Source organism: Choristoneura fumiferana, chromosome Z (genome assembly GCF_025370935.1).
Source record: "Choristoneura fumiferana chromosome Z, NRCan_CFum_1, whole genome shotgun sequence".
Lineage (NCBI taxonomy): Eukaryota > Metazoa > Arthropoda > Insecta > Lepidoptera > Tortricidae > Choristoneura > Choristoneura fumiferana.
The window spans coordinates 5,976,785-5,995,713 of NC_133472.1; the positions used below are offsets into that span (position 1 = coordinate 5,976,785).

At 38.4% G+C, this 18,929-nt stretch overlaps 1 protein-coding gene across 2 annotated transcripts in view; it reads right to left on the reverse strand.

Annotated features, from left to right (window-relative positions):
- Positions 1–998: 998 nt before the first annotated feature.
- Positions 999–18,929, reverse strand: part of LOC141441377 (phosrestin-2-like) — a 119,710-nt gene continuing 101,779 nt past the window's right edge. For both annotated transcript variants that reach the window (XM_074106210.1, XM_074106133.1), the window contains 4 exons: positions 14,526–14,604; positions 8,317–8,425; positions 5,580–5,721; positions 999–5,190 (listed from right to left, as the gene is read on the reverse strand). In XM_074106210.1, coding sequence (XP_073962311.1) covers positions 4,655–5,190; positions 5,580–5,721; positions 8,317–8,425; positions 14,526–14,604 — 866 coding nt within the window. In that variant the 3' untranslated portion in view covers positions 999–4,654. The remainder of the gene's footprint in view (positions 5,191–5,579; positions 5,722–8,316; positions 8,426–14,525; positions 14,605–18,929) is intronic.

Genomic DNA, 18,929 nt, shown 5'->3' on the forward strand with positions numbered 1-18,929 from the left:
ATGAGCGTTGCGGCTTGCCGTAACATTATGCCTGTGGGGTCCACTTTATACTTTTCGATGTTAACTTTATAGGCATATTCTAGCCCTTTATGTGAATCGAATTTGTGTTAATAAATGTTTCTCTCTCTCTTTCTCTCCACATAATAATAATAATAAATAATGAATAAATATCATGGGACACTTGACACCAATTGACCTAGTCCAAAACTAAGCAAAGCTTGTACTGTGGATACTAGGCAACGGATAAACATAGTTACTTAAATACATATTAAACGTCCAAACCCCGAGAACAAACATTCGTATTATTCATAAAATATCTGCCCCGGCCGGGGATCGAACCCGGGCCCTCAAGCTTCGTAGTAAGGTTCTCTAACCACTTAGCCATCCGGTAGTCGAATATAATTGTTAACTACGTGAAAAGCGTGACTACTTACTTTTCGAGTCAAAAATTCAGATGAAAAAACCTTTAAGGATGATATATTATATACGCGTTTAATCAAACTAATACAACAATATTATCTTCAAATATTCCGTAAAAAAAATTGTAGACATGTAGGTATGCATACAGCCGTTATTTTTACTCGTTAATGTACATAAATATATCAAGGGTTGCGAAATCAAACACGGTAAGTCAAAATAATTGACTGATGACTTGAATAAAGATCATTAAACCCCTGTTTCTCCATCCATTGATTAGCAACGCTTTTTCCGGTGGAAGGCAGAGGAGAGCCAAGATTGACCGATTTTAAAGATAAAGGAGAAAGTTTGTGTCGTACCAGAGGGCCTACTCCTGAATTCGAAGTTCGTATCGTAGCGTCCCTCTCACTCTCGTATTAAATAGTATTAGTGTCAGAGGGGCGGAACGATACGAACTTCGATTTTCGAATTTCGTAGTAGTCCCGCAGGATGTCAAACAGCTGGCCGAAGATCGTGTGGAGAGGCAGTGGAGTTAGGTAAGTATTTAATAGGAAAAAATATAAACAAAGATTCCAGTGTTGAAGTTCATTTTATTAGGTGCCACGATACAAAATGTACTATAATGTGCCTAGTATACATAAGTACTTATAAAATAATTACACTAAACTATAAATAACTCATTAACACATACTTTAAATGAAAAAATAAGAATATAATCAAAACACAAACTTAAAGCTGTGGTTTTAAAGCAATAGAGACACCTGCAACCCACAAAAAAGCAATTTGGTAGCAAAAATCAAACTCAGTGTTAAAAAGCTTATTCCTTTTTTAAACGTTTGGTAATTAACTGAACATTCGTTTGTCTATGTCTGTCACTTTGACGTTTGTCTTTACTAGATACAGACAAAAAAAACGTTCTGATAATGGTAACAGAAGCCTTGTCTGACACACGTGAAATCACAATCGTCTTCACCACTTCTTTCTGTCACATGGTGTAGGATGGGGCTAGAAAGTGACGTCGAATGCGAGCGCCAACATCAGAGCGTTAGACAATATCGATCGCGATCGCAATCAAATGACAGCTTTTTTATGCGAAATCTGTCATTTGATTGCGATCGCGAGTGTGAAAATCGTTAGGCAATACGGCCTCAGCTTGGTAACTTTTTTGAATAATGGTTTGAAATGGTAAATTAAAGTTTATTTAAGAGCTGCATGCATCGGCAGGTGGTACATCGAAAGTCCTGGTTTTAAAGAGCGAGGAACGGCAGTTCTTTAATTTTTATTTCCTATTAGTTTTTTTGTGTTTAAAATGACATATGCAGCGATAATAGCAGACTAGCTAGGTCCCAAGCCTATCGCAATAAAGAAAAGAAAAAAAAAACATCAAATAAAATAAGAAGCCGTTAATTATTGTTTAATATTTGATGGCGACAAGATTAAAATGGTCAGTTGACTGACACCAATGCATCTCTGAATTATTTAGATTAGGAATTTTATTATTAAATTAGGGACTTTATACATCCCCTTTCTATATTTAAAGGCTGTATATTGTTAAGCTTATGGATTTTAAACTTGTATATTTTTAGTTTAATTTCTAGTCACAGGCCTGCGACGTCGAAGTTTCCAAGACGATCCCATAGGGCTTATGGGAACGGAAGCAATACCATGCCCTCGGTACCGCTCTGCTTTCAGACATGACATGAATGCGTGTGAGCTAACTTTGGGGGCGGCAGGCGTGAGCTTGCCTTCGGAATCCAAAAGCTTAATTACTTGACCTGAAATGTATATTACAGAATCATTTTTTTACGGTGGAAGCATTGTACACTTCCACTGAACGTACATATACCTAGTTAGTGTTTAGTTTTGTAACTAGGGACCCCATACATGCCTGTATTATTATTCTATTTTTTGTAATTTTTTCTTAATTTTATACTGTACTTTTTAAGTATTTTATTTGTAATTATTTTATTTTGAAAAGATGACTTTCAGCCAAGTTTCTTGCGGCGCATTCATCTTGGCAATGATGGTCTTTCCGAAAGCGCTGGTAGTTTAAAAAATGACGTGTAAAAGTGCCCGTTGCGGCATTGCGACCTATTTACTGAATAAATGATTTGAATTGAATCAAATGTCATCTTGATCGCAACAAAAGAACTAAACGATAGGGCATAAAAGTTAAAAACGTAAGAACTGGACGTAGAAACACTGTATGGTATAATATACATTATTTATAGTTTTCTTAAGGTTAAGTTTAATAATTCCACAGTATGTTATGACCAGCCAGCTAGGTATTGAAACTCCATGAATTTAAATTCACATTAAACTGAAAACAAAGATCATTATTTACAAAAAAAAAATACGAGGGAAATCGAAAAAGGTGGGCTTCTTAGTGCTAATTTTTCTACAAAACTAAACTGGATATTACTCTTAATACGATTGTAAGAAGAAAAAACAATATTTTGTTTCCTTTTAAATTTACTTCGTTAAACGTTTACATTCGTTTGTACACTTAAAGACATTAATTGTAACTTTTGTTTTAAAACTTTTACTCGTATCACATTTTTTTTGAAAACGCTAATTTTATATTCTAAATTTTTATACTTCAAATATTTTGAGTTCATTTCAAAGAAAAAAAAAACACTTTTTTACCGAGCCAGCTCAATCTTTTACTATTCTAACATTAACAGTTAATGAAACATCAATGTCATTGAGACTTATTTAGGCTATTACAATGTAGACATTTAATAAAATTAATCAACTACTTATAATTGCACACCAAATCGGTCAAGATAATTTTGAACTATGCGCCAAAAACTATTCGGGTAATTTTTCTTCAGGACGGTCAGTAGATCTATTAGGACATCTAGTGCTATCAAATACCTTTTATCGATGCTATTTTAATTTATAAACTGGTTTCTTCCATTGTATCTGCTGTATTGAATATAAACTATTCTAACATCAAAATGTAACATGGTTATATGTATTTGTAATCTAATTCTCCAGTGACTACTTTAGTGACTATTTCTTTGTGTGTCTATTTTGTAGAACAGTACAGTAAGTATACAGGGTAACAGTTGAAAGCGTTTCGTATTTATTTGTATATCTTCTTCAATATCATTTATTTTAACCTAGGTACCTATCCTAGTCCGAGATCTTCTGTTAGTAGACTTAAAAACTAAGTTTTGAAAGTCCAAATTTTGGTTGTAATTGGGGTTTTTCGAATTCAAATATGAGCAATGAGCAGAATGTGCACGAACACTAGGCACGTAGTAGACCATCCAAATGATCGAGCTTTACAGTTTTACAGAAGATCTCTTAGAAACATTGTTACTGGCAACTGGCAACAGAAATTATTAAAAAATTTCCACAGTTGACCTTGGTCCAAAATGTTTCGAAAAGTGTAAACATTCGTAATTCTAACAAGTACGGTATCTCTGAAAGTGTAAAACATTAAAATTTCTAAGGTATAAGAAGTTCCTATGGAACAGTCTACCAAATTCGTAAAGGGACTGCCTTATGAATGACAATTTGTGTCTGTACTTTGTGGTCATAATATTTAAGAAAAATATGTTACCAAACAGCTCGCATGCTTTGGTAAGTCATCTATCACCTCTCAGCCAATTAATTATGTTCCTGGCTACTCTTGACTTTGACAAAGGTACGATGTCAATTACCGAAAAAGATTACAGAACTTATTTGATAAAACCACGCCTGCTGTCTCTTTGTTTTCAAACAAATTCTGAAGATTAGTTATAGAAGAATCAACATTTTTTAGAGAGGACGACTAGAACGCAGAGGTCGAACCCTAATAGGCTAATCTACTATAATTAGTAAGCGTACTCCATTCAGGCTTAATTCGGCACCACCAAGTCTTCTGACAACGAACAACCTTAGTCTAAGTAAAACATTTACACAGAGATAACCCTTAAAACTATTGACTAGATTTAACCTTAATTAACAAGTGATTGACATTTTAATTTCGCGGGAACTGCGGGTAATCGGGTATTTATAGTGTTTCTAAACTGATAGCAAAATGCCTGGTTTATTTGATAAACATTTTCAAATGCAAACTAATTATTTAGTCCGTTAAAGATGGGCGGCGTCTGCTGCAGCAGACGGCGCGCTTTAGGCTCGCAATAAAACCCCTTTTCTCCACAACACAAACCTCTATTTTGCGTGCTTTACCTTTCGTTGAGTCCTCAGTCTTCACCCCGCTTGACGTACCCGCTTCGTCATCGGATCACGTGTCCGGACCTGGATACCGCATGATCAGGTTCAGATCATCTTCATCGAGGTTGATGTTGCGGACCTGAGGCGGACCTTCAAATCGAGGTCTCTCGCACAGCTTGTTCTCGATAATATTAACGCATACATCGGCAGCGACGCATTGACGAGCCTCTGCTTGCGCTTCTGGTTTTGGATCTTCGTCAAGATCGGTCTCTTGGTTTTCGTCAGCAGTAGCTTCACCATCCTTTTCTCCTTCTTCATCATCGCTGTTTTCTCGTCCTTCTAGGATCATCCTGTGGGAGGCTTCCTCCATCACGCTGTCAGTCGGTGCTTCGTTGATGCAAGCGTGGGATAGAGAAAAGGGTAGCTTGACTGACAGTTCCCCGCCTATGCCGCTGATGGAAAGTTTTACCTTTACGTAGTACGACACGTAGATGGCGAAAACATTGCGGTCTTCTGGTGAGTTGGAATTGCAGATGACTGTCGAAGCGAGGCAGGCTCCCGTTTTTGAGTATGAGTCCTCTAGAGCTATCCAGTTTTTGGTTACACCTGGGAACAATGGGACTTGTTAAACGCTGTGTTCAAAGTATTTTGAATTAACCCGGGATATTTCAACTGCTATTTAGGTTAGTTTGACTTGACCTTTGTAAATTCTTCGTTGGAATTTATGATTCAAGATCAAAGGACTTATGTGATTAAATTATCCGGTCTTTTACGGCACAGTGTATACTTAATGTTACAGCCACTAGGGCATTTTGCTGACTACTACTATGAGTTGCCTTTTTTGTATTACGAATGATGTAGCTCAACTGAGATAGAACTGTAGAATTAAACATGAAGTCATCATACAGTGGACAGGTAGTAACATTATTATTTACGCTCTGTAAGACAAACCCAGGGTTTTGGAAGGGGTCATTTTCATTAAATCATCAGCTAACCTCGGCTGGGGGTCACAGTGTAGGAGTCTTCTAGTCTCTGCCCGGGGGGCACAGGTGTCCCCTCGTCCTTCGCCATGGCAACCACGTTCTTGAACTTGCCGTTGGAGAACATACACACGTCCACGTGCTGGACGACCAGCGCCTGGACAAGACAGTGAAGAACTGTTAAAGCAATAAGTTAATTTCTATTCGATAATGCTTGAAATTCAGTCTTAGAAAACAAGAAGTAGTATGTGAAACTACGGCCAAATGCATAAGGTGACCTCGCTTTTCTTTAGTAAGGGATACACGAGCAAGTGGGTCAAGTGATGGTAGGTGAGCGCTATGTACAGTCGAATCATTTGATTCATGACCCACCGTAAACGTTCTCACAGTAAGTGTCATAATAAATTCCTCTGCCAAGCAATGCGATGTCGCTGTGACTTTTTCTACGAAAAGGTTTCATACTGGGTCACGTCACGATTCATTTGGTTCGAGTGTACCAGAGAAGGTGAGCGCCATCACCTATGGAGAACCGCCAAACTAGTCGTACATAGTTGCAGATGAGCTACTACGACACTCGCAAATCGAAGTTCGTATCGCACCATCCCTTTCACTCGCCTATTAAATGCCATAAGCGTCAGCGGAACGGCAATATACAAGTTCGAGTTTGGCACTTCGTGGTATAGTGCTAGTTGCCAGCTTGCCAGTAACAATGCATTCATTCTAGCATGGTGCGGGTGACACTCGATGCTCCGTTTCGTTTTACTCAAAGAGCGCGTCGGACACGCCCAAAATAGGGTTCCGTAGCCAAAAAAAAAACTTAGCCCGTTATAGTTTTCCTTGAAAGTTTGGTATACTTACTAACATTCTGATTTTTTTTAAATTTTTCTACCAACCGGTTTAGATTTTAGAGGGGGGGGGACGCTCGATTTTCATAGAAATTTGCACTTTAAAGTTGAATATTTCGCAAACCAATCACTGAATCGAGAAATCGTCTTAGCAAACCCCTAATGGTTTTAAATGACTTATCCAACGATACCCTATAGGGTTGCATAAGAAAAAAAATCACCCCTACTTTACGTCAATGGGAGGTACCCTAAAAAAAATTTGTTTTTGATTTTTTTATTGTACCATTTTGTCGGCATAGTTTACACATATATTCGTGCAAAATTACAGCTTTCTAGCATTGATAGTCGCTGAGCAAAGCCGCGGACGGACGGACAGATAGACAGACAGACCGACATACAGACACACAGACATGGCGAAACTATAAGGGTTCCGTTTTTGCCATTTTGGCTCCGGAACCCTAAAAAGTTGCTGCGGTCTAAATATATGGAAGTATATTTCAGTTGTAGCCTGAATATGACTGGCGTAAATTATTTGAACATAAAGAACTATGTTATACGAAATAAATTTAATCAGATTTATTATAATCAGTTAATATAATTCAAAGCACAAATTAAGTGAAGAAACGTAATATGCATGTAACGTAAGTAACACCAGTGACTCGTTTAGTGATTTAGTGATAGTGGATCTAATGGATCTTGAGTTATAATAATAATAATCCCAGCCTATATACGTCCCACTGCTGGGCACAGGCCTCCTATCAGAATGAGAGGGCTTGGGCCGTAGTTCCCACGCGGGCCCAGTGCGGATTGGGAACTTCACACACACCATTGAAATTGCTTCGCAGGTTTGTGCAGGTTTCCTCACGATGTTGTCCTTCACCGTAAAGCTCGTGGTAAATGTCAAATGTAATTTCGCACATGAATTCCGAAAAACTCTTTTTTTAATACTACTGGAAGGCAAACGAGCAAGTGGGTCTCCTGATGGTAAGAGATCACCACCGCCCACGGTGCGAGCCGGGGTTTGAACCCACGATCCTCTGCTTGAGAGGCCATAGGTCAAACCACTCGGCCACCACGGCTTCACTCCGTTTAGCCTTACTTAACTGGCAAATGATATTCCAACCTAGAATTTCACTAATATTCTCATCGAAATTACAATCGGATTAATGATGACATTAATTATGATGATTAAGATTTTAAAACATTAGTTTTATCGACTCAAGTTTTGACACTTTCACTCTCTAGTCTGTGATATTGACAGCTGTCACCCGCACCATGCTATAATGCAGGGTTTCTCAAAGTGGGGTACGCGAACCCCTAGGGGTTCGCTATTCGACGGTAGGGGGTTCGCGACAAGGTTTACGTGATGGTGGCTGCAAGACTGGCAAGATGATTAAGATTGGTTTTTGGAGTCTTTTTGTATTTTTGAACTCCAAATTTGTTACTTATTTGTTTGTTATTTGTTGTTGTTTGTTTCAGTTTGTATTTTCGTTGGCAAGACGATTCTTACCTATATTTGTTACCTTTTATTGAAATAAATAATATACATTATATTTAATAACTTAGTTTCTCCAACAGCCAGTTTTATTACTTTCTTTTTTTGGGGGGGGGGGTCGCTGTCGTCTAGAAACTTTAACAGGGGTACGTGGAGCCATAAGTTTGAGAAACCCTGCTATAATGAAAACACTGTAGTTGCAGACAGAATACCTCAAGTCATAAAATCCAAGTTATAAGTTTATGAGTATTATAAATGCGAAAGTAACTGTCTGTCTATTATCTCTTCACGCGTATACCGCTAAACCGATTGAGATAAAATTTGCCATGGAGATATTTGAGATCCTAGGAAGGACCTAAGTTAGTTTTTTTGAAAATAACTAAATTATATGTGGCCTTTGGCCTCATGGTACCTTGATGTGTTGCACAGTTTTGTTGGAGTGGTTGACAATGGAGAAGCTGACGACTATAGGCTCGCCATGATGATAAGCCGACTTGTCCAGCCAAGATTCCAGATGCAGCCTGTAACAAAGTAAATAATTGTAGTTTTTAATGATTCATCGTATCGAGTCTACCCGTGATTTGTAGATGCTGTTAGAGCGGTAGATCATACAGGTAATGGCGGTCTACGTTCCGTAAATAATTCTACTTATATTACTCGGCTTTACCCAAGACTTCGCACGCGTAAATATTAAGTACTTACATCTAGGAGATACTCGTAGTTGAATTAAAATTGCAGTATTTTGGGAAAAAAAATCTCGTGGTAATTCCCAGAATTTCTCCGTGCATTTCAATAACGTTGCATACAAAACACTAGCGCCAAATTCGATGACTTGAAACATCGCGGTTGAGATTTTGACCTTTTGTCTCGACCCCGTGGGAATATCGGTATAAAAACGTAGCCAATTTTATTCCTGACGTCCAGCTCTATCTACATACCAAATTTCATCTGAATCAGTCCGGTCCTTTTAACGTGGAGTAACAAACATCCATCCTCACTAACTTTCGCCGTAGGTAACTCGTGTGTTCTGTTTTAACATAATGAAAGAAAGAAAGAAAGAAAGAAAAGTTTATTTTGGCTCCAAAAAGTACCACCTAAAACTAAGACTAGAACTAGCACTAAAACTATGTTACTAGGTCACACGGCAGGATAGCAAAAAGGGTCACCACTCAGCATGTGTTGCCGCACATTATGTGCAGTAACGCTGGTTTTCTGTGGAGCCCAAACGTTAAATAAACATGTATGCATGAGCCAGTTCCTTTGCCCCAATCAGACGGAGACAAAAAAAAAAAATTAAAACCATAGACAAAGGGAGAAGTGACGTGGCTCAGTGTAAAAGATAATAATACTTATACTGCTGTCATGGCAATAAATAATAATGATCTGAGTCTCACAGAGATTAAAATTAGTTGGAACCACCGTCGAAGCTTTACCGAGAAACAGGTTTGTGTAAATATTTTCTATACGTTTGGCGTATTAAATTCAAGCCCTTACCGGCTTCGCTCACTTTTACCATTAAGATTTGGCATCTAAATTGAAATTCTGGGAAATCTTGAAATTCTCACGGAATATTAGCTTTGTATAAGAAACACCCGTGTCATATTTCAAATCTCTTAACGGTTAAAATTCGGAATATTAGCGTTGCATAAGAAACAATTTGGGATTTCGTATTTCTATCCCGATCTCCTGTACCACTAGACCACTACCTTGAGTTTACAGTGACCGTACTCGATAGCGACGGCGTAAATTATTTGTAGAGGCGCTGTACAGTTCTCCATACAAATAATTTACGCCGTCGCTATCGAGTACGGTCACTGTAAACTCATGGTAGTGGTACTGGTAATATCGAGATAAAAAGTATACTTGTACCTTGTACATTAGCGGTATTAGGCAATGTTGGTTACGCGACATTGCAGTAGGCACCATTGACATATTGTGTCAAGTTTTAACCAGCGTTTCCACCAGAGATGTGCAAGGATGTGTAGCGAGAAATATGTTTTTCATTAACCAATAGAAACGCATTCGCGTTGCTAGGCAGACTTGACACCCTACACTTCAGTCTACTCGTGACCACGACCACTGTAATGTGGCCGAAACATCGAGGTAAATATTACTTAAGTGTTTTAGCGTGATAAAAGTCCCGTTTGTGGTATTTTGACGATGAGTGAAAATCACGAAAGATTAAAACAATAGTAACGCTTCATTTACCTCGCCTCGCTCCGCTCAGCTGTTTCCACCAGAGATGTGCTGTGCGAGGATGGGTAAATGGAGCGTTTCTATTGGTTAATGAAAAACACATCCCTCGCAACACATTATCGCACATTATAAATAAATATAAATAAATATCACGGGACAATTCACACCAATTGACCTAGTCCCAAAGTAAGCTTAGCAAAGCTTGTGTTATGGGTACTAAGCAACGGATAAATATAATTATATAAATAGACACATACTTAAGTACGTATTAAACAGCCAAGACCCGAGAGCAAACATTCGTATTTTTCATACAAATATCTGCCCCGACACGGGAATCATATGAAGTGTCTTTCTCTGTCTAATCTTGAATTTCACAATTTTATATCTCTGTTTTAATGGGTGGTGCCAAGTGTTGTAATGATACGTGAACGGGTGATACGAGTAGTGTTAAATAAATAAATAAATATCACGGGACAATTCACACCAATTGACCTAGTCCCAAAGTAAGCTTAGCAAAGCTTGCTTGTTGCTTGGGCTGAACGGCTTTCTCCAAGGAGCATGGGTCGAAGAACGATTTTTTTTCACCTTTCCATTGTAAGTTGGTCAGCTAGCCTATCGATAAGTAGGAACATTTTGTATGTGTCTTAAATTTTTTTTTGGTTTTTCTTCATATGTTCCTTGAAGAAAGTTGATCAGTTTGGGCAGCACTGTCACCTGTTTGAGTGTCGGCACATCGTTTGATACCATCCTGTATGTAAAGATGGCTTAAAAAAACTACAATTTATTAAATAAAATACATACCGTAAACTGCTTCAACTTTGCCCTCTAGCCCCAACATTGCCTGAGTTGATTTAGAGTCGATAACAATACAATACAAAGACTCTTTATTTTACACCAGACATAGTAAGCGATACAGAAAACAGATACACAGAGAAAAAATACAAGGTGAGCAATAGGCGGCCTTATCGCTTAAGAGCGATCTCTATAACTTAGGACTTTTATAGTTTTTAAACTTTTATCTACACGGGAATTATTAATAAGGGGAGACAAGAGTTTAAAAACCTAAAGGGTGCTAAGTTATCGACTCTAAATCGATTTATCAGGCAATGTTGGGGCTAGAGGGCAAAGTGGAAGCAGTTTACGGTAGACTGCTAAAATCATTACCCTTCCTTTGGCTTTGCCGTAGTCAAGTAATAATAGTCATATAGTTACCATATTGAGTTGTTACCATGACGTTTGTATCAGAAATGCAGGTAATTAATTATATTCGTTAAGGATAACTAGGCGGATATTTAACCCCACACAGATTAGGGGGTCTCCTTTGACACCCCTCGGGGTTCTCATTACACGGGCGAGTAGGAATTGTTTTGCCAGTTCATTACAATAATGAACATCGTTATTGGCGTACCACTTAGTGGAAAGATCAGGCTTGTCAAAATGTTTGTTGCTTTTACCGGCCTAAATACTTTGATAGTGTTTAATAAGGCCCAAAATATGGGCCCTGTAACAGACGTAAAAAATTAAAACACAGGTTCTTCTACTCAAATGGAACTAGGTACTTTAGTTCTGCAACTTTCAAAAATTAAGTAATTTTATTATTATGTTTATTCCAAGCAAATTAAATGGTATTTACAATGTAGAGCATCCAATAGCCTAAATGACATCGCCTGTCACGTAACAAAATGACGGATTTCCCAATACATAGCTTATCCAATTAAACTTTAAACTATAATAAAAATCATGTTACAAGTTAATTTCAAATGTTATAGAACTAAATTAGCTCAAGATTAAGAGTGGAAGCTGTGGTTTAATTTTTTGCTCCTGTTACAGGGCCCACCTTGTATGTATGAAGAAACTTAAATACTTAAATGAAAAGAATATGTCTAAAATTATGCAGTAAAAATACATAATATTCACTTGAGTTTCAACGGGAAAATCGATGCATATAAACAAGGGACACAAATAAAAAAAAACACTTCTCATGTTCGTAAAGTTAGTGTTTATGTTTGTTTATCTAGGCGACATAAAATGACTTTTTATGCTCTGGTACATAAAGTAAACAGCTACAAAAAAAGAAGTTTGTACATATATTTTATTAATATTTTTTAATTTATATTAATACTTTCCAAGGAATCAAAATTACAACTTGAAATTTGGACTGGATAGTGGATATTCATAAACACCTACACATTCGTACCGAACCCTTTATGCGTGAGTCCGGCTCGCACTTGGCCAGCTTTTTTTAATTTACATCTGTATGTGTAGAACAGTCAAAATAAACGCAAGAAAATAACACTATAACGGCTCTCGAATTAAATTGTTTCGGCCGAAACGTTAATAAAGCGAAATGATAAATTAATTTATCAAGAATTTTGAGGTACTTAATTAAAGTAAAGATTATGATAGCACCAACGTGTTTAATAAGTTAGACATTTTACGCACATAATTCCCAAATTGCGGGTTCCCTACGGCAGCGCATAAAACTTTATTAAGAGCTGTAACAGGCACAAAAAGAGGTTATTCGCTCCTGAAATTATACCTTCAAGGAAGAGCGATTATAAATTGCCTGATGAGCTTTTCAGGGTTTACAAGGTTCAGACCCATGTCACTTTTTCAGGTATACTACCAACGTTTTTTTTAAATGTTTTTATATGAGGGGAAAACGAGCTGGCGGGTCACCTGATGGAAAGCAATCACCGCCGCATATCTATAACATAAGCTGAGTTACGGATGCGTTGGTGGTGCCAGGAGTTCGTAACTGGCAACAATATCACATCAGAGGATCTATTGCGTAACGTTTCGGTATTTTCAATAAAAATTGTCATTAGATTGCGATCGGGAGTGTCAGAAACGTTAAAGAATGCGAATACAGCCTCTGGCCTCTTAATCGCTTTTTAATACACCAACGAGAAGAGATGGATCCGTCCTATCCTATATTAAAACCAGGCACTTCACGGACTTAATACTCATCATCATCATCATCATCATCATCAGCCGGAAGACGTCCACTGCTGGACAAAGGCCCTTAGAACGCCACAATGAACGACAACTCGCCACTTGCATCCACCGGTTTCCCGCCTCTCTCACGATGGCGTCAGTCCACCTGGTGGGAGGCCTGCCAACGCTTCGTCTTCCGGTTCGTGGTCGCCACTCGAGGACTTTTCTCCCCCAACGGTTATCTGATCTTCGAGCGATGTGGCCTGCCCATTGCCACTTCAATTTGCATATTTTTCCAGCTATGTCAGTGACTTTAGTTCTTCGACGAATTTCCGTATTCCGGATTCCAAGTTACGGACTTAATACTATGTATACGTAATACTATTTTCCCTTGACTGTACGGAGCCCTCGTCGCCCGAGACCGACTCGCAATTGGCCCATTTTTATAGCTCTCGCGTCGCTAAAGCATCGTCGCAGCCTATATACGTCCCACTGCTGGGCACAGGCCTCCTCTCAGAACAAGAGGGCTTGGGCCATAGTTCCCACGCGGGCCCAGTGCGGATTGGGAACTTCACACGCACCATTGAATTGCTTTGCAGGTTTGTGCAGGTTTCCTCACGATGTTTGCCTTCACCGCAAAGCTCGTGGTAAATATCAAATGTAATTCCGCACATGAATTTCGAAAAACTCAGAGGTGCGAGCCGGGGTTTGAACCCACGACCCTCTGCTTGAGAGGCGATAGGTCAAACCACTAGGCCACCACGGCTTTTTTCGCTAAAGCATATTTCTGAATTTTTAACCAGACTCTGTTTTAATCCTGGACGAGGCGGCATTATTTACAGATACTATTTTTGCTGTTACGCTACGAAAATGTTGTATAAATAATAAAATGTTGTTGGTACTAAGTGACTTCACAAATGTTAGTTATTTTTCTCGGTCACAATCACGGTTTACATTCCAGAAACATACCGACTTGGTATGTTTGCAGAATGTAAGTATGTTTGTAGACCGTAATTGCCTTTAATGCGTCCGTGATCATAATCATTGTATGCAACTGCATCGAAATATCCCAGTCTATATAGGTACGTCCCAGCGCTGGGCACAGGCCTCCTCTCAAAATGCCAGTTCATGTTAGTGATGGGTCGTGTCGACTTAACTTTTTTATAGGCAAAGGCGTGACTTGCATTCAGCCACGTCGGTAAACATGTTTTTAAAAATATAACCTCCATTTCTAATGTTTGTTATGTTGGTGTTGTAATGATTTAAATTTTTTGGCATTGATTAAGCAAGTAAAACGAAAGTTTTCAAAAATCGAAGTTCGTATCGTACCGTCCCTCTCACTCCCATATTAAATGATATTAGCGTTAGCGGGACGGCAGAAACGAAGTTCGAATTTTGCACTTCGTAGTATAGGGTCTATGCCCAACCCCTATGTTGGGCTTGTGTCCAACTGTGGGCTCCTAAGGTTGATATAACGATGATACTTACTTGCCATCACAGAGTAGAAACGGCTTCTCAGCCCTCACACGAGGGGGCGGTCTCTCTCCGGTAGAAGTTTCAGGCACAGCTATAATAAACATTTAATTATATCAGTGTATGCAAATGTATGCAAATAGCCTATGCACGTAACGTGGGGTCTATATTATGTAGACATGGGGAAAAGCGTTAAGCCGCGTATCCATTAGAGCAGCCTCAGGCCGAGCACCGCGAGCCGAGCCATATTTTGTCGGTTTTTTGGCCGTGCTCAAAGGAGCCTCAGTCTGAGCCGTGCCTTTGGCAGCGTCTCCACTTGCGCGGCCTCGGAGCGAGGCAGCCGCTCGGCCCGAGGCTGCCTCTAGTGGATACGCGGCTTTACATTTTGATATCAGTGACTGACGATCCCGTTCCAAAAAAGTCACAGTGACTTTGTCACGCCTGTTCCTCATATCACCATACTCGTATGATATTGTCGCGGTGCTATTATGACCGTGTTTTTGTCACACCGTTATCACACAAGTAATTGATCCAAAATAACCTTCACACTTTTATAGGATTAGGACTCTGTGGTGCCACAGCGTCGTGATTTGACCAACAAAGACTGCGCTAGGCGCTAGGAACAGTGGGAAAGTATGTGATTTTGTAACGTTGTTCTTTTGTGAAAAGTCACAGTGACATATTTTGACGGCGTTATTTATCCCTCATGTCTAATATTATGTGGGGGACTGAAAAAGATAATTTATTGAATCAGGCGTTACTTTGCGGAGGTCCATATCAATGAACTAAAATAATTTCTTTGCTCACCCGCGACCTTATGATAGCTAAGTTTATGCAAGATATGCGTGTTCATGCAGTTCCTCCAACTCCACACTGTAAGAACACATAAATCACACAAACTCTTGTGTTGCTCTGAAGATGAGATCTGGTTGAGTTCGAAACGCGTCAGTGTATTGTGGTGGTGGTGATAGACGGGTTTGTGTGATTTACGTATGTTTTTACAGTGCGGAGGTGGAGGAACTGCATGAACACGCATATCTTGCATAAACTTAGCTAGTTAGCTAGTGTGCAGAAATTCTTTTAGTTTATTGGACTGAACTAAGGTTACTGAATGGCAACCTGATACTTTAAATAATATAAAAAATGGATTACATTCTTATATGTTTCTATACGTGCAAGACAGCTAAGTCTGTGCGGTACATGTGCTTACGCAGAACCCGGTCGTCCTCGACAAAATGACATTTAATAAAAAATAACAACAATATATTGTATTTGTTACATAAAAATACGTACGTAGCAGTCTTACATGTGTATAAGTTCATTGATCATGCAATCTAAAATCAATCAATAACTAATTTATATAACTATTTTTTTGGGATTAACAGTATCCAATTATTTATTCTGGTCTTCTTGTATAAAGTACACCTAATTACATGGAAATCGGTTCAGCAGTTCACGACGAAGAAGTTGAACAAACAAACTCACTTTCGCATTTATAATTATAAGTAAGGATGAACAAAGACAAAATGGCGCCTCGCTTTATGAGGTCTTCAAAACAACGTGTATCTGTCGAAATTAACTGACCCTGTACTACTTACGAAGTGCGAAATTCGAACTTCGTATCTTGCTGTCCCGCTGACGCTTCTATTATTTAATACGAGAGCGAGAGGGACGGTACAATACGAGCTTCAATTTTCAAAGTAGTAGCCCCCTGAATGCATCTGTGGCAGTGGAAAGTGGGGAGGGCTGTTTACCTCAAGATCAGTCAGAAAGACTCATGACCAGGAATTCGACAGATTACTGTCATTGTTCGCAATGATGTGGACATGACTGCGAAATTAATTAGATACATAAATAATATAACAATTAATTATTTTCTTAATTGAGATTTTATTTTGATTTCTAGTAGGTAAATAAATAACACAAAGATTTCTTATAATGCAGATTTATTAAAGTAAATAAATCTATGGCCAGAGTATCTATTTCTATTCCAACGACAATAACTGCTACTTCTATTAACGTTTTACTAATGTAATTATTTCGAAAGCATGTGCAAATTATTGGCAGGAATTCAAATGCAATTTTAAGAAATTAATTAATTGTTTAGTTTTTTTATTAATTTTGGAGTCATGTCCACAATATTGCGAACAATGACGCTCCCTCCAATCCCTGGACGACAGATGAACCCTTGTAACTTAACGCATGTTTGCATTTAATAATTAGCATAGCTCGGACATCTCGTCGCAAAACAATCGCCATACGGTAATAGAACAAAATTAATAGAGTCGTATTATGCTCAGTACTTACCTATTATTTAATTGTATTTTTCCATTACATAACGGTTTTATGATTTAAATTCGGGTTTTGTTCCGCGTACCTTGATTTAATAGAAGCTCGATATTTCGGCACAGTTGCATGCGCCATGATCAAGAAACGATGATGAGTCCGCGATAGTCTAAAACATTGTATTTTAACGGTAACCCATAATTGACCAATCCAAAGTTTCTGATTTAACCATTTTTAAAATATTTAGAAATAACCATAAGTAAATGACTTTACTAATTTCAACTGTCACAAAATTGTATTAGGAATGCCAGTTAGACCAAACTATGACATATGCAATTAAAACAGATCAATAAATGTAAAATTACAATAATATCCGCTTTAGAATAGAATAGAATAGAATTCAATAAACATGCACACCTATGTTCCACAAATAAACGTATTCTATTCTATTCTAGATAATCATAATCTTGTGTTACGACTCTCTTGAATCTTGTTCCATTTCCATATCTGTTTTTGCGATGAGCTGTCCGAGCTATGCTAATTAGTTTCCATGATTGTTCATCAACAAAAATGTACTTACCTACGATCATTTGGATACTGATTTTTACAAAGCCATACATTTTGCTTTCCATTTAAATGCGACGGTCTGTGCTCGTGAACGGGGAAATATGAAAGCGCCCATCTTCTATAGAAGGTTGTAGCGGGTACATACAGCCATTATGCTGTATTAATGAATAGAGCTGCCTGTCGTCTGACCTTAACCTGGGGGATGCTACGCAATTCGAAAATCGAACTTCGTATTGTACCGTCTCGCTCACACTCGTATTAAATAATACGAGTTTAAGAGGCTGTTTCACCATCCATTGATAAGTGTTAACTGACGGTTAAATGTGATACCGTCTCCGTTTATTCGAACAAAACAAATAGAGACGGCATCACATTTAACCGTCAGCTAACACTAATCAATGGATGGTGAAACAGCCCCTAAGCGTCATTAAGTTCGAAGTTTGCACTTCGTCGTATGGGGCCTGGCACTCGAATATACCTACAACTTCAGACAGTTCATTTTTCCTTCATTCGTAGTAAGAGTGAATGGTAGCGAAAGAATATATATCTGGCATCTTCGGATCAGTTCATTAATGAATTCATTCGACAACTTCACGTGACACAGAGTAAAAGATGCAGAATGAAAAGCAGGTTTCCCTGCTATACATATTTTGGGGTGATATCGGACGGTGCACTTTAATGAATGTTCACTCGAGTGAATGCTATTTCCTTCATTCCATGTTCACGCAACTTAACTGAAATGACGTAAAAATGTACATTCAATGTGGCGTCGTTCGATCGGTTCATTAGTTAATTCATTCGACATCTTTGTTTCATTTTGTGTTCAGATGTGGATGTGACATTTAGGGGCTGTTTCACCACCCATTGATTTATTTTAACTGGCGGTTTAATGTGATGCCGTCTCCGTCTAATCGAACAAAACAAAGAGAGACGGCATCACATTTATCCGTCGAATAAATTTAATCAATGGATGATAAAACAGGGGGTAAGTTTAATTTTTAGGGTTTAAGTTGTGACAAACAATTTTTAAATCTATTGTCTTCTTAAACCACAAAATATTTATCAGCAGGGTGGCGTCATAACCTAAGTTCTTTGCTTTCAATCATTTTAGCCAAAGAGTTACTAATGAAAATAGACATAGAACTTGATTAAGATCAGTATAGTCACCGTCGACCGGTAGATTAATAGATTAGATTAGATTGATTTATTTGACCTAGTTCTGGACTAGTAATATTTTCAATGTAATTTGAATAACAGCTACATTTTTAATTTAGGTGGTCACAATAGCCTTATTTTTACCATATCCAGGGGGGTGTCACTAGGCCATTCCGCCGCCGAGCTACAAGTACATACCGGGCCTCCCCAACGTTGAGTCGATTCAGTGCGACTCAACGCGTGCGAGTGAACACGAGTTATGCGATAGACAGAGAAGCATAAAGTAGGCACGATTCTTATGCCTAAACGTCACTTTTGTACGGCAGTGAAGCTTCTGTACTTGTACTATTACTTATTCTGTGCCATATCTATGCCATGAAACTGTTATTTGGGCGTTTTCAGAAAAAGTTG